The sequence below is a fragment of the Trifolium pratense genome, linkage group LG1 (genome assembly GCF_020283565.1).
Source record: "Trifolium pratense cultivar HEN17-A07 linkage group LG1, ARS_RC_1.1, whole genome shotgun sequence".
Classification (NCBI taxonomy): domain Eukaryota; kingdom Viridiplantae; phylum Streptophyta; class Magnoliopsida; order Fabales; family Fabaceae; genus Trifolium; species Trifolium pratense.
Genome location: NC_060059.1, coordinates 4,673,851 through 4,686,961, shown reverse-complemented (window position 1 = coordinate 4,686,961; position 13,111 = coordinate 4,673,851). Strand labels below are relative to the sequence as shown.

The 13,111-nt window shown below is 33.3% G+C and overlaps 4 protein-coding genes across 4 annotated transcripts; 1 reads left to right on the top strand and 3 right to left on the bottom strand.

The window, feature by feature from the left end:
* The first annotated feature begins 51 nt into the window (after positions 1-51).
* On the top strand, positions 52-2,978 carry LOC123882819 (peroxisomal adenine nucleotide carrier 1-like). The gene is made up of 5 exons (XM_045931421.1): positions 52-455; positions 1,163-1,394; positions 1,832-1,978; positions 2,086-2,246; positions 2,507-2,978. Exons 1-5 carry the CDS (start codon positions 313-315, stop codon positions 2,784-2,786), a joined length of 963 nt encoding a protein of 320 aa, XP_045787377.1. The 5' UTR covers positions 52-312; the 3' UTR covers positions 2,787-2,978.
* Positions 2,979-3,075: 97 nt separating this feature from the next.
* LOC123882824 (uncharacterized GPI-anchored protein At3g06035-like) lies at positions 3,076-4,544 on the bottom strand. The gene is made up of 2 exons (XM_045931430.1): positions 4,348-4,544; positions 3,076-3,865 (listed from the first exon to the last, which is right to left on the bottom strand). The coding sequence occupies exons 1-2, from the start codon at positions 4,439-4,441 to the stop codon at positions 3,360-3,362; spliced, it is 600 nt and encodes a 199-aa protein (XP_045787386.1). The 5' UTR covers positions 4,442-4,544; the 3' UTR covers positions 3,076-3,359.
* Positions 4,545-5,970: 1,426 nt separating this feature from the next.
* Positions 5,971-7,274, bottom strand: LOC123882808 (40S ribosomal protein S15a-1-like). The gene is made up of 3 exons (XM_045931412.1): positions 7,134-7,274; positions 6,735-7,033; positions 5,971-6,227 (listed from the first exon to the last, which is right to left on the bottom strand). The coding sequence occupies exons 2-3, from the start codon at positions 7,026-7,028 to the stop codon at positions 6,129-6,131; spliced, it is 393 nt and encodes a 130-aa protein (XP_045787368.1). The 5' UTR covers positions 7,029-7,033; positions 7,134-7,274; the 3' UTR covers positions 5,971-6,128.
* A 729-nt stretch (positions 7,275-8,003) lies between these two features.
* On the bottom strand, positions 8,004-12,061 carry LOC123912552 (homeobox-leucine zipper protein MERISTEM L1-like). The gene is made up of 10 exons (XM_045963228.1): positions 11,853-12,061; positions 11,638-11,755; positions 10,832-11,419; positions 10,613-10,714; positions 10,246-10,452; positions 9,862-10,042; positions 9,443-9,711; positions 8,850-8,945; positions 8,361-8,751; positions 8,004-8,196 (listed from the first exon to the last, which is right to left on the bottom strand). Exons 1-9 carry the CDS (start codon positions 12,059-12,061, stop codon positions 8,365-8,367), a joined length of 2,157 nt encoding a protein of 718 aa, XP_045819184.1. The 3' UTR covers positions 8,004-8,196; positions 8,361-8,364.
* Positions 12,062-13,111: the final 1,050 nt, after the last annotated feature.

Here is a 13,111-nt window from a genome sequence, read left to right as displayed (position 1 = left end):
ATGATAAAATAAATCATTTATTTTATGATTGAGGGAGTAACTTATAAAAATGACAGTGTATTCAATAACCTATTTTACGAACAAACCAACGAAACGATAAAAGCATCATGTAGATTTCAATTCCCAGCAAGATGCTGAACTAAACTCTGAATTCTTAAGGTTGAAGTAAGAAACTCAAACATGAGAATTCGATTCATCCAATTGTCGTGCATCAACTAATTACTCTCTATTCATTCAATCATTCATTCACCTTGTGTTTCTTCATTCCATTCTTTGTTTCTTTTTTGGGGGGTTTTCTGAGAATAGAAGAAGATGCAACTTGATCTGGAATCATTGTCCGAAGCTACTTCTGGGGCCATTGGATCCCTTGTTAGCACAACCGTTTTGTACCCACTTGATACTTGTAAAACCAAATATCAAGCTGAAGTTCAAGCTCAACATCAAAGAAAATACAGGTTTTTATAATTATATTTGGGTTTGTATATATGATCATCACCCAAATTTATAACAATTTCGATTTTAGGGTGTGTTTGGATTAGAGGGTAATTTTTGTATTTGCTTAAAATTTGGACTAAAATGATAATAATGTCTGCATTTAGACTGGCTTAAGAACATCTTATTTGGATTGACATAATCACTTGTTAGAGTATTTGGGATAACTTATGAAAATAATTTATGATATGTCATTAAGCTGTTTTTAGCTTATCTCAATAAGTTTTCTATGATAGCTTATACAAACAGCTTACAATGTATATGAAAATAATCTAACCCTGCTTTTTCTTTGATTATAAAAATATCTTACATAAGCATTTATTTAAGGATTGAATATGTTTTCACTCTTTATATCAAAATTCACGATCTTTCAAGTTGATTATCAAAACTTTCATTAATAATTACAGGATACAAAAAATGAAAGGCAAACAAGCAATAAGCTGTGCCGCTAACCCTTAAAAAAAATTGTTAAAAAGTCTTAATTTTCTAGGGGCTAAAAACATATTTAACTCTTTATTCAATAAACGTTTAACTAAGTTGTTTATTCAAATGTCCCCAATGGCATCTTTTGCTTTTATCATAATGTTTTTATTGTGGCAAGATTAACTAGGAAGTGGATAGTATCTTAGCAAGTTATGCTTATTTGATTTTATTGCTCTATCCTATGCAGGAGAATTTCTGACGTTTTGTGGGAAGCAATTTCTAAACGCCAGGTGCTTTCGTTGTACCAAGGCCTTGGGACAAAAAATGTCCAATCCTTCATTTCGTCCTTTATTTATTTCTATGGATACAGCTACTTTAAGAAACTATATTTGAAAACTACTGGAAACAAGAACATTGGAACAACAGCAAACTTGATTGCTGCAACTATGTCTGGCGTCTGTACAATACTCATAACACAGGCAAGTCAAAGTTGCAGTTGTTTTTCACAGAAAAATTACTGTTAGTTTTTTTTTTTTTTGGCATTAGCCCTCTGGTTCCTAGGGTAAGGGGGCCTGGTAATCCAGAGTTCGGCTGCGAGGTTAGGAAAGCCTGGCCAGGAATTGTTTGCACCAGGAATCGAACTCGGGTTCTCCCGAACTATCCGTCCTAAGGGGGAGCTCATTAACCAAAAAATTACTGTTAATTGTTTTTCACATAAATTAACTTGAAATTAAGTTTATTAAAGAGTAAGAGATCATTAGAAAAGTTCAATATTTGGCATTTCTTGTATACTAAGAATCACCTGAGCTTAGCAGGGGATTAGGTAAAGTTTCTAGGTTCAAGTCATAGCACAGCATCCTTATTTCCTTCTTGTTTGTTAGGCACAGAATCTTCAGTAATATCTGCTATTTTACAGCCCTTAGATACAGCATCCTCGAGGATGCAGACAAGTGAATTTGGAAAATCCAAGGGACTCTGGGAGACCTTATCAGAGGGTAGCTGGAGTGAAGCATATGATGGTCTTGCCATATCTATTCTTTTAACAACAAACCCATCTATTCAGGTATCACTCTTTGAATATTTTTACCAATGATTCAATAAAACCTAGAAAAGGTCTGTTATTCTAGATTAAGTTGCACTACTCAGACAGAGGTTTTTATCCTGTAACAGTATACTGCGTTCGATCAGCTGAAACACAGACTACTAAAGGGCAAGATGAGCAAGAAAACAGATACAAAGTCATCCCCGGATTCACTTTCTGCATTTTCTGCTTTCATGCTGGGTGCAGTTTCAAAATGTGCTGCTACATGCTTGACATACCCAGCTATCAGGTGAATGATCAACTTCAATTATTTTCCCCTATATTTTTTATTTGTGTTAATGTATATATTTATGGTTTCTACCAATCCATGATTCCAGTTAATATAATTGAAAAGGAAAAAAATAAAATAATTTAATTTTTACATAGATATATGGTTTCTGCATATCTATCTTGGGAAAAATAAGTATTATGATAATTTGTCTTTTAGTTTTTCTTTGTTTATGCTATACTGTGGCCTTGCTGATGAAAGATGTTTTGAATTGCTAATAGGTGTAAAGTCACAATTCAGGCTGCTGATTCATATGATAATAAGGGTACAGAAGCTGAAAGGAAGGCACAGAAAACAATCTCTGGAGCACTCTATACTATTTGGAAAAGAGAAGGCCTGTTAGGATTTTTCAATGGATTGCAGGCACAGATATTGAAAACTGTTCTCAGCTCTGCATTACTTCTGATGGTAAAGGAGAAGATCACAAAGTCAACCTGGATTCTGATGCTCATGATTGGAAGATACTTCTCTGCCAATCCCCCCAAATTGAAAGCATCTTAAATTTGTGATGAATATATTATAAATAATTTTTCATTTAAGGATATGCTAAATTTGACTTAGTTGGCTTTAGATGAAAATAGTTGCAGGTGCCAGGAATGTGAGTGTTGCTAGCTGATAAGATCGTGTTTCTAAAATAGGAATGCAAAAACTGAAAATTCAGATTTCTTCTAATAAATGATTTTCTGTCATTAAGACTTCAGCCTTGAAATTGACTTGTTAATGCAGTAGCCGTTTTTGTTAGTAGTAGTTTAGTATTGTGTTATGCACTTCCAATCATTTTGGCAATGACTGAACTTTGAAGCTCATAAATGATATTATTGATAACAATGACAACAATAACAACCCTTTGGGAACAACACACTCCTATTTTTCTTACTCTAGCATTCAATAGACAAATACATTATTAAACAACAGTAACACAAGGATCTCTCAGTTTTACACTTGAAAAGTAGTTGTCTTCATTAATTCCATTTTAACCTTATTCAAGTAAAACCTTTGTGGCATTATACCATGGGTTTCTGTCTGGTAACAAAATTGTAACAATGAAGCGATGTCAATAGCCATCCTCTAGGTTCATAACAGGAAAATGTTGCATGCTAACAAGAGCATTGAGCAGTAAATCATTCCAACTTTGGATATCAAATTGGCAGCATTAGAAGTATCGGGAGCAAAGTTTCCTGCAGGAGTGTTAGTGGTCAAGACAACAACAATCCAGTTATCTTCTGAACCAATACCAATTCCTGTAAACTGCGTGTCGTTGAGATTCTCCGAGTAGAGAGACTTCGTGAAGTTAGCGAGGACAAGGTTCGGAGCCAGGCCAGGAACACAAGCAGGCATAACTTCTCCATCTCTTGTGTCAGAAATAGCCAAGTTGCATTTAGCTAAAAGGTCAGGGTAGTTGGAGAATTGAGGTTCTGTACCTGGTACTGTATTAGCACCTGTGGTATTTGTACATGGTTGTTTCTTGAATTGGTCAGCTAATTTATCAGCAAGGCAATCTGCATTTTTATTTTTTGTAAGAGGTTTCAAGTTTAATGATGCTCGATACTTGTTGATACCCTGATAAAGATTATCTTCATCTGCAGAAAAAACATTTAACAAGGTAAGTGCAATATCAAGATTTCAGTTTCATTTTGTATATGTGCATGCCTGTGAATGTGCATGTGTGCCAGAAAAAGGTCAACACAGATTGTCAATGAACAAAATGAACACAATGCACTGGTATTTTATTCTACATAGGATTGTCCAGTGAATGTTTGAGGCATTCTTACACTGTTAGAATATGATGTGGTCATTGCGTCACGAGATCAAGGTTGTTTATTGAACATCAAACAACTCACATTATTGTTTTGAATCAGATATGCTGAACTTGAAATATGAGATATAAGATCTTCATCCAACGACTTTGATCTCGTGACTATATATAATATTGTGAGTTCAGTGAATCAATTCACTCGAATTTTGACCTTGCATTCTTTAGTTTTTAAACGAATTTCTAACATGGTCCAACACAACACAAATGATCACACCATTACAAAATTTAAGATCAGTAAGTACTCACCATCATCACATTTAACTTGATTATTTATCAAGAGAATAACATACGAAGAAAGAAGAACCAACAAGAGCAGAGAGAACTTGGGCAACAGCACCATTTTTTGCAACTGAATTATACCAGAAGGAATGTGAATTGTGATAGCTAGTGCGATGAGGAAAACGCTTCTACTACATAAAACTAAAACACTTGCTACTACCTATGGATTTAATATATGTGTGTAATATAAGTTTGGTTGTGTTGGGTGCTTAACTGTTTCTTGGAGTAGAAGGAAGCTAGACGTAATAGACATCATACTCACACTGAGGTAGACATTGCAACGGTAAGAAATGACAACGTTTTTAGGCCATGTTTCAGTGTCAGATATAAGTTTGGTTTATGAGGACAGCTGTTCCTGAGTCTCTTTCTTGCATTGCATGCATTGATAAATGCCATATTTGTTAGTTGTTAGTGGTGTTTTCACCAATTGGGAGTAAATTTCTACTTTCTTACGTCCCTAATCATACCTAAAAAAACTGGCAAATTAAGAATACTTTGCATATGTAACTGAGGAGACTAATCCTTCGCATTAACCAAGATTTATTTAAGGGTCCGAATCTTGGATCTCTCACTTATTCATTTCAAGAGGTGAATTTTCAGTCATTAGACTACTTGCAAAAAAAATAAAAAATCCTATCCATCAATTAGTTTCCGAGTTAGAAAATGTTTACACTTACACGCAAACAATACTTGTTCAAAACAAATTTCACCTTTAAGATGAATAAGGAAGTGTCTGAAATTAAAACTTCAACTTATGCATATAAAATGGAATATCCCTACCAACCGAGATAACTAATGAAAAAAATAAGGAAAAAAAAATAAGGAAATGAAATTATCCTCATTTCAAATACACGTCATCTTGTTTTGTATTTCTTCAAATTAGGTGACAAAGGAATTTGATTGTCCACTAAATTACAACAATAGTCCTCATCTTGTTTTGTGTTTCTTCAAATGTGGAAAATGATTAGATTACAATAAGATGATTCTGGTAATCATTACGCAGTCATAATCATCTCAGATACATGGATCATTGCTTACTAATGAGTTAAGATTTAACATAGGTATATGAATCATTCCAATCTCCACCCTTCTTGGCAAAAATGTTTCTTAGAACGAATAAGGCCACTCACTAATTATCCATGGTTATTATACACTGAAAAAAATAGGATAGTGCTCAAATTAAGATGCTCATATTGGCGATTTTTTCATGGTTTGAAACTAGGTTAGAGAAGATTCCAGAATATGATATAATACACATTGCAAGTCTACTATAGGATTGCTGAAAGAGATATTGGAGAACTCATTCTCTTGTTATGCTATGGTAGAGGCTATTTATCAAGTTTATTGGCTTGACAAAAGGATTATTTGGAGCCATTAGCTGCAGAAAGCTAATCAAGTGACAGAACTTGCTAAACCAAAGTCTTTTTTTTACATCTTGTGTTTAGTTTCTCGAGAGGTTTTTATTTTGGGGATTAGCCCCCCTGTTTTCATAAATAAACAACACCGCTATCCTTTCGAGTCGATCGAGCCAGGAACCAAGAGCATAATAGTTCCTTTGAAAAGCAACAAATGCAAAAATACGAACCAAGATTACGCAAAATTCAACTTAGCATAACACAAATTAAAAACATAAGGTCCTAAGTAAAAGCCAGATTATAATATATAACCATGCAAAAGAAGAAAAAATCTCTAACACTCAAAAACTTATGAGCTCATCAAAATCTGAAATAGGGTGCCATCTTCATAGCCTAGTAGAAAAAACCCAACACTTTACCACCAGCATTCTTTCTCCTAGCCTCTTCATGATCCATGATACCAGCAGAGGTTGTCAAGACAATATATCCAAACTGCATGATTTGAACAATAAAACGATTGAAAACCACCAGAAAATCACATGATACTACATATTAACAAGCAACATTAAGTTCAATGGTTAGTCAGATGATAGCAACTTCAGAGTTTGATTTGCATCAACATAAGAAATAAAGTGTCCCTTCAACACAACATAGTTCAATGAAACACGGACATCGGACACAACACAGGCACGTTAACCCCCCATAATAATTTAAGAAAATGACATAGTTCAATTTAATCATAAGTGTTGGTGTTGTGCCGGTGTCGACCGACACACCCCTAATCCGAGGAGTGTCTGTGCGGAAGCAGGTAAAAAAATTGATCCCTACATGGCAAGCATACATACAATACAACAAACAAATATTAAACTAAGGTCATATTTGATATCAAGATCCCAATGGCAATGTGGTGGAGAAAAATTGATCACAATAAATCAAACATACATTCCCATCAATAAAATCACACAGATTGTGCCAAGTTCATGGTCTTTTATAACTGACCTGTCTTGAGGGAAGCAGTCTTGCAGTCCATCCTTCAACCCCTTTGACGCCGATATCGAAACGAGGACTAATAACACCGCACTTATTCAATCTACCATTCAATTGAACAACAATTTTTCCAGCCCTGTGATCATCGACGTATTCGAACTCCCCAATGTATCCATGCTTTTGCATGACCGTGAGGAATTTGATAATGACTTTTGATGATGGCCTAATCATAACTTGGCGCTTCCCAAGTTTATCAGCATTGTAAATGCTCCTGAGAGCATCATTCAAGACACTAACCCTAACCATACTTTCTGTTACAAATTTCAATAAAAATTATCATAATTAACATAAATCAAGAAATTGGGATTGTGATACAAAAATGCAGGAATTGAATTCATGTCACATAATTACCGTGTGCGTCAGGAGCTGGCTACAGTGTTGAGGAGGTGAAAGCAATTTGGCACTCGCAGGGTTAGGGTTGTTTTGTTAGAGTGAGATGGAGAGTTGAGTTTGATTAAAATTGAATTGACCCAACCCGGTGGTGAGTGGGTTGTGTTGTTAAACAATTCTGAAAAATATGACATTTTATTTTATGAAAATTTTCAAACTTAACTTAAATTTTACTATTTGAAAATTACATGAAATATTTTAAATACAGTATCAAAATTTAAGATTTTGAAACATAGAAATATATATTGAACTATATTATAAAAAAATAGTAAATGTAACATTTTAAAAAACGGGATGGGAGCGCGGGCCGGTTCATAAATTTAGAATCATAAATCCATTACCCAAACAAAACCACTTCATATTTGAACGGTTTGGTTCGGATTGAACCCGCACTTGAACAAATTCGGTAAAATGCGGGTTGGGTTGAATCACCTGGTTGAACGGATCATTCGTACCCATAGCTTATAAAATATAAATATTCAGCCAACTTATGTTACCAAGAGTAGTCACATAATGAGCAACAAGCCGTATGTGCCACGTCAAGTTCATGTGGTAAAAAATGGTTAAAAGGTTTTCAATTAGGGTTGAATTGGCAAATGAAAGTGTAAACAAACATAATTAAATGTTTTTAAATGTCTTTAGTCTCTTTTGTGAGAAATAAATTCCCACAATTTAAAATTTTTCATAAAGATTTAGGTAAGATATCCAATAAATAAATTTATCAAAAGATGCAATTGTAATTGAAATAACAAAATAGTGCATGACATAAAAGAAACACAAAAGGAAAATAAATATGTTGAAATCTAAAATGACATAAAAAGGACATAGAAAATTATAAGTTTTCTTCAGCTCTACAAGACTACAACACAATGATATAAAAAGTCTACATAGGCTTCATAGAACTAATATTTATTTAAGAAAGTCAATGGTCAAATGTAAGATCCTTTCAAGATGTGCTCATTGAGGGGTTTTTTTTACTTCCCAACTTGTATGTTATTCTCCTCCTCACTCTGTTCTCTTTGATCTGCATAACAATAAAAACAATATTATGCATTTTATTTTTGTTCTTTAAGAATTGTTGTTATTCAACTTAAAACATGCATATATGTGTACATATTAAAGTTAATTAAACTACTTTAATCATAAACAACCAATAAATGTTTACAAATAGGTCATAGATTTACTTACCAGATTAATCTTTACAATTAGGCGTTCTGTCACAGGCCAATGCAACTTTGATTCGTTCAATTGTATTCTTAATCAAATTAACAAATTCTTTTACGAAACCATTTGTTATTCTTCTTGTTGGACTTGAGTCAACTAAAGCTTGAAATGAAATTGTCAGTATACAACCTCCAGATCCAATGGCATTAAGCATAGGTCCTCCATTGCTTAGTCGAACTCCGTCGGGAAGAATAACAAAACCAGAGGGAAGTAAGGTAAGAAAATTTGGATCACCACCATTGAAAACTACATTCATAGCATTGATATCAATTGGAGCATAAATAACATGTGAGCCTGTACTATCAATGTTATTATCTTGAAGCACAATCATATTATTTTGGTAGCAATTTTCACTCTGCAATTAATTGACATTTACCAAAAGAAATGTTAGGTTACTTGTTAACTAGAATATTTAGCATTGGATTTGATAATTATGTGATAAACCTTACTTACATTAATATGAAATAGAGAGACATAATTATCAAGATCATGACCATGTGTTATGTGTGCCATTTCTTTAATTGTAGCCCCAATAGAAATAATATCCCACTGTAAAATTTCAACAAAATGTTTGTAAGTTCAAAGAAAGAAAAACAGCATTAAGCTTCCATCTGAGGCTAATAAAATGAAGCTATGCATATGATTGGAATTTCACAATATTTCTATAGTTGCTGATATTTATTCAATTTTTAAGTTTGTGAGGTGTCAGCTTAGTTGTCAAGAATTGTTGTAAAAACTCAATATTATGGATATCTGTTGTCCAAATGAAACTCATTCAATTCCAACGCTAAATGTGGTGTCTTAGAGGACTGCATCTATAAGAAGTGTCACATTGGTTGCAAGATGATCTGAATATGTGTTTATAAATGATGGCGATCTCCACCTTACAAAACCGGCTTGTAAACTGAGGATTGTCTCTACTTTATAAACACATATTCAGACCATCTCGCAACCAATGAGGCCCAGAGATCGTGCAGAGGCTCTGATAACATAATGCATATGTCATGTAAGCATTTTTTTTTTAAAAAAAACAAACTATTTGATACCTCACTTCTTGAATTTTGGTTTCCTAGAAAATTGAAAAGCCTCCTTGGAAGAACTGGAAGCCAAAGAGAAGTTCCAGCACTAACAACTATACTTGGGGATGTTCCAGGTTTACCAATAATAGTTCTGGTCATGACCCTCACATCATCAGAATCAGATGTAAGCACATTCCAACAACTTGCTATAGAAGAACCAGCAACATTAGAAAAACACACTTCCATTCTCTCAGCCAAATCCAACAAACTCTTCCTTCCTTGAACACCATTCATCACTGTATAGATATAGTATGCATTTAACATTTTAGTAACATATATTTATGTAAATGAATGCTAGACTTTTGAAAATTTTAACCTCTTCATAATGAAAAAGAAAGAGACAAAAAATATGACATAAAAAAGCTCATGTAATGAACAAATTATACCACAATGATCTCCTGCAGGTATGTCTGTGGTCATTGAATAAGCAAGACGTTCACATTGTCTACATAATAATGCCACCCATCGCTTAGCTCCAAAGGCAAAACCAGAAGTTATTAGAGACTTATAAAATGTATTGGGTGACATTGTGTTGTCGCCCACTTCTACATGCTCAACCCATGTAACCTGGGAAAAAAAGTACAATTCATTGACGAAACTAACACACTTTAAATACTGAGAAGTGAGAATGTAAGTTTGAATATCAAATGTATCTGTAGTGTTTTTTTTCCCTTCTATTCTTGGGTACAATATAGTCTTTTAATTGTCATCTAAATTGTAATCATAGGGCATTAAATTTAATTAATATAAAAAAGTACAACATAACATACCTTTGAGTGACCATTTGGTAATTCTTGAATTAAACAACCAGAGGGTCGTCTTCGACTTTTTGGTGTTGCATTACTATTTGGTCGCAAATGATCCAACGAAACATCAACAATTGCCCACACCCGTTGTTGGTGCTGCTTACAATATCTAACGAAATAGTTTTTACGAGCAGGAACAAGTGGTGAAAGAACTTGAAAATCAGCTGACATCTGCAATAAGAAAAGTTTACCATATCAAGTTTGTTATATTTTCATTGATTTTGGTTAAACAACTTAATTAAATGTTTAAAACATAAACGTTTATCATATAAGAGCTTACATATAAGTTATTTCTAAAACAAAAACAACATTAATTTTACATAGTACATACCACTTGCACAACTCCATTGTAGTTTCCTAACTCACTTGGCGATAAAACTTTAAGGGTCATTGCATTTGAAACAATGCAACTAAACATAGTTGACCATTGATTCTGAAATTATCACCAATAGAAATTATATTATTGTATAAAACACATAAAAATCACTCAACGAGATTAATTAATAATTAATTAATATAGATGTGAAATTGTTGGTATATTATTACTCACCACATCCATAATGGTCTCAACAAGGTTAATATGATTCATATTAACCAACACGGATTCTCTTGAAGATTCTGATTTTAATCTTGTGAGTTTTGGACCTAATACATTAGGGAAAACTCTAATGTATTCATCTTCATTTAGAATCTCAGAGTCATTAGTAGAGATCCATAAAGGGGAATCGACAAGAGTCATCTTTGTGAGTTCCTCCATAGAAACCTCAGCAAGTTCAATAATCTTTGGGTTGTCACAATCATTAGGAATCCAGAGTGATCCAAATGGGTCATTACCATCATAGCACAATTCTTTTGCCACGCTCGAAAAGATATGATTACCATTCCCTATTTCAAATGCGGGTGCAGACATCCAAGAACGTTTAGATAAGATGGCGTGAGGTCCTTCTATCTCAGCTTTTAATCTAGCATTCTCAATTTTAAGCTGGTCGTAATTACAAAATCTTTCACCAATAGAAGTTGGACCTCCACATTTTGAGCATGTAGCATTTTTTAATTCCTCCTTATACATCTCATTTTCAGCACGAAGCTTCGCATTTTCATCTTTTAAAAGCTCGTTTTTGTGACGCTCTTGTTCTCCCTACATATATACATGCTCAAAGAATCATCACATAATTGTACAAGTTTTTTTTTAAGACAATTAAAAGTACATGTACTTGTGTAGCCAAAAAAAAAGTACATCTACTTCAATCTTTCCTTTAATTTTTAAATGATAATATAATACTGTAATAATTAGAATTAGTTATCCATAATTAACGTAACATAACATATTTCAATAGATCTCTAATTATATTTTACCTTAGCTTGGTTGCGCTTGTTTTGAAACCAATGTTTGATTTGCGTAGGCGTAAGACCCAATTCAAGACTCAAATGTTCCACTTGTTCGCTATTAAGATGAGGAGACTCCTTGAAGAGCCTATATCACAAATTAATAATGTTGAGTAAGAAAATTAACTAAATAATATGAGATAATGTGTTTAATTAATTATAAAATGAAGTGTAGTAGAACATACGCTTCCATTTTTTGTATTTGCTCTTGTTTGTGCCACTTGTTGCTCCTCTTTTGTTGTTGATGGTCTCCATTGGAACGAAGAATTTCGTTTTCAGAATTTTGGTTTTGATTACTCCCTCCTAAATCACTTGATGAAGAAGTGTTGTTATTTGACATGCCCAAAAATTGTTGTTGTTGTTGAGGATGATCAAACACATTTTGTTGTGACATTTGTTGTAGCTGTGGTTGAATGTCAAATGTGGCTAAGTGATTTGAATCTCAAGGCATTGAAAGTATAGCAAAAGTTCCTCATATTTTTATCTTTATCTTTATTTTTGTCTTTGTTAGTAACCTTAAAAATAAATCCTAACCCACCAATTATCCCTCTAATTTGAATTTTGAATTTTGAATTTCAAATTTGATTACTTGTTAAATGGTACTCCCTCCAACCTTAATTATAAACAAATTTCTGCATTTTAGATTCATTGGATAATTAATGTATCTGGTCTTAATTATAGACCAGATACATTAGTTATCTAATGAATCTACAAAATGGATATGTGTTTATAATTAAGACAGAGAGTACTGATCAGTAATAAATGCAACTAAAAAACGGCTCAATTTTTTTTGTTGATGTTCTTGGTAATTGGTACCGATAAGTAATAAATGAGACTAAAAAACGGCTCACTTTTTTTGTTGGTATTCTCGGGAATTGGTACTCCCTCCGGCCTCTTTTGTAAGCAAATATGCTCATTTGCACACTTATTAAGAAGATACTTTTTTGTCTTGATTTTATGTAAAATTTCTATTACAATTCCCAAAATGACGTTAAATTTGCATTGAAACTCTACAATCATTGACGTCCAAGATCTGCAACGTTGACGTCCAAGATCTGTAATGAGTTGATGTAGATATGTCAATCTGAATCAACGAAACACCGTACTGAAACGAAAAACCAACAAACGCCGCACAAGACGACGACAAACTTAAAAACAAAAAAGAAGCAAATCTATATAGATAACCACTTATTTGAATAAAAAGGAAGAAAAAAAAACGGTGTTGAGGGGTGATTTCAGGGCAAAATTGTCCAAAAATCACCCCCTAAAATGAAAGAATAAAAAGAGATAAAAGTTGAGATAAAGGGGTGGCGACTAACCCTAATTTGTTAGAGACTAGAGATATTTATTTAGATTAACTTTTTTAAGTAATATTATTAAAACGTGTAGGTGAGACTTGGTTAAATATAAAAAAAGAAAAGAGTAGTTGTGTTTTGAATTGTGT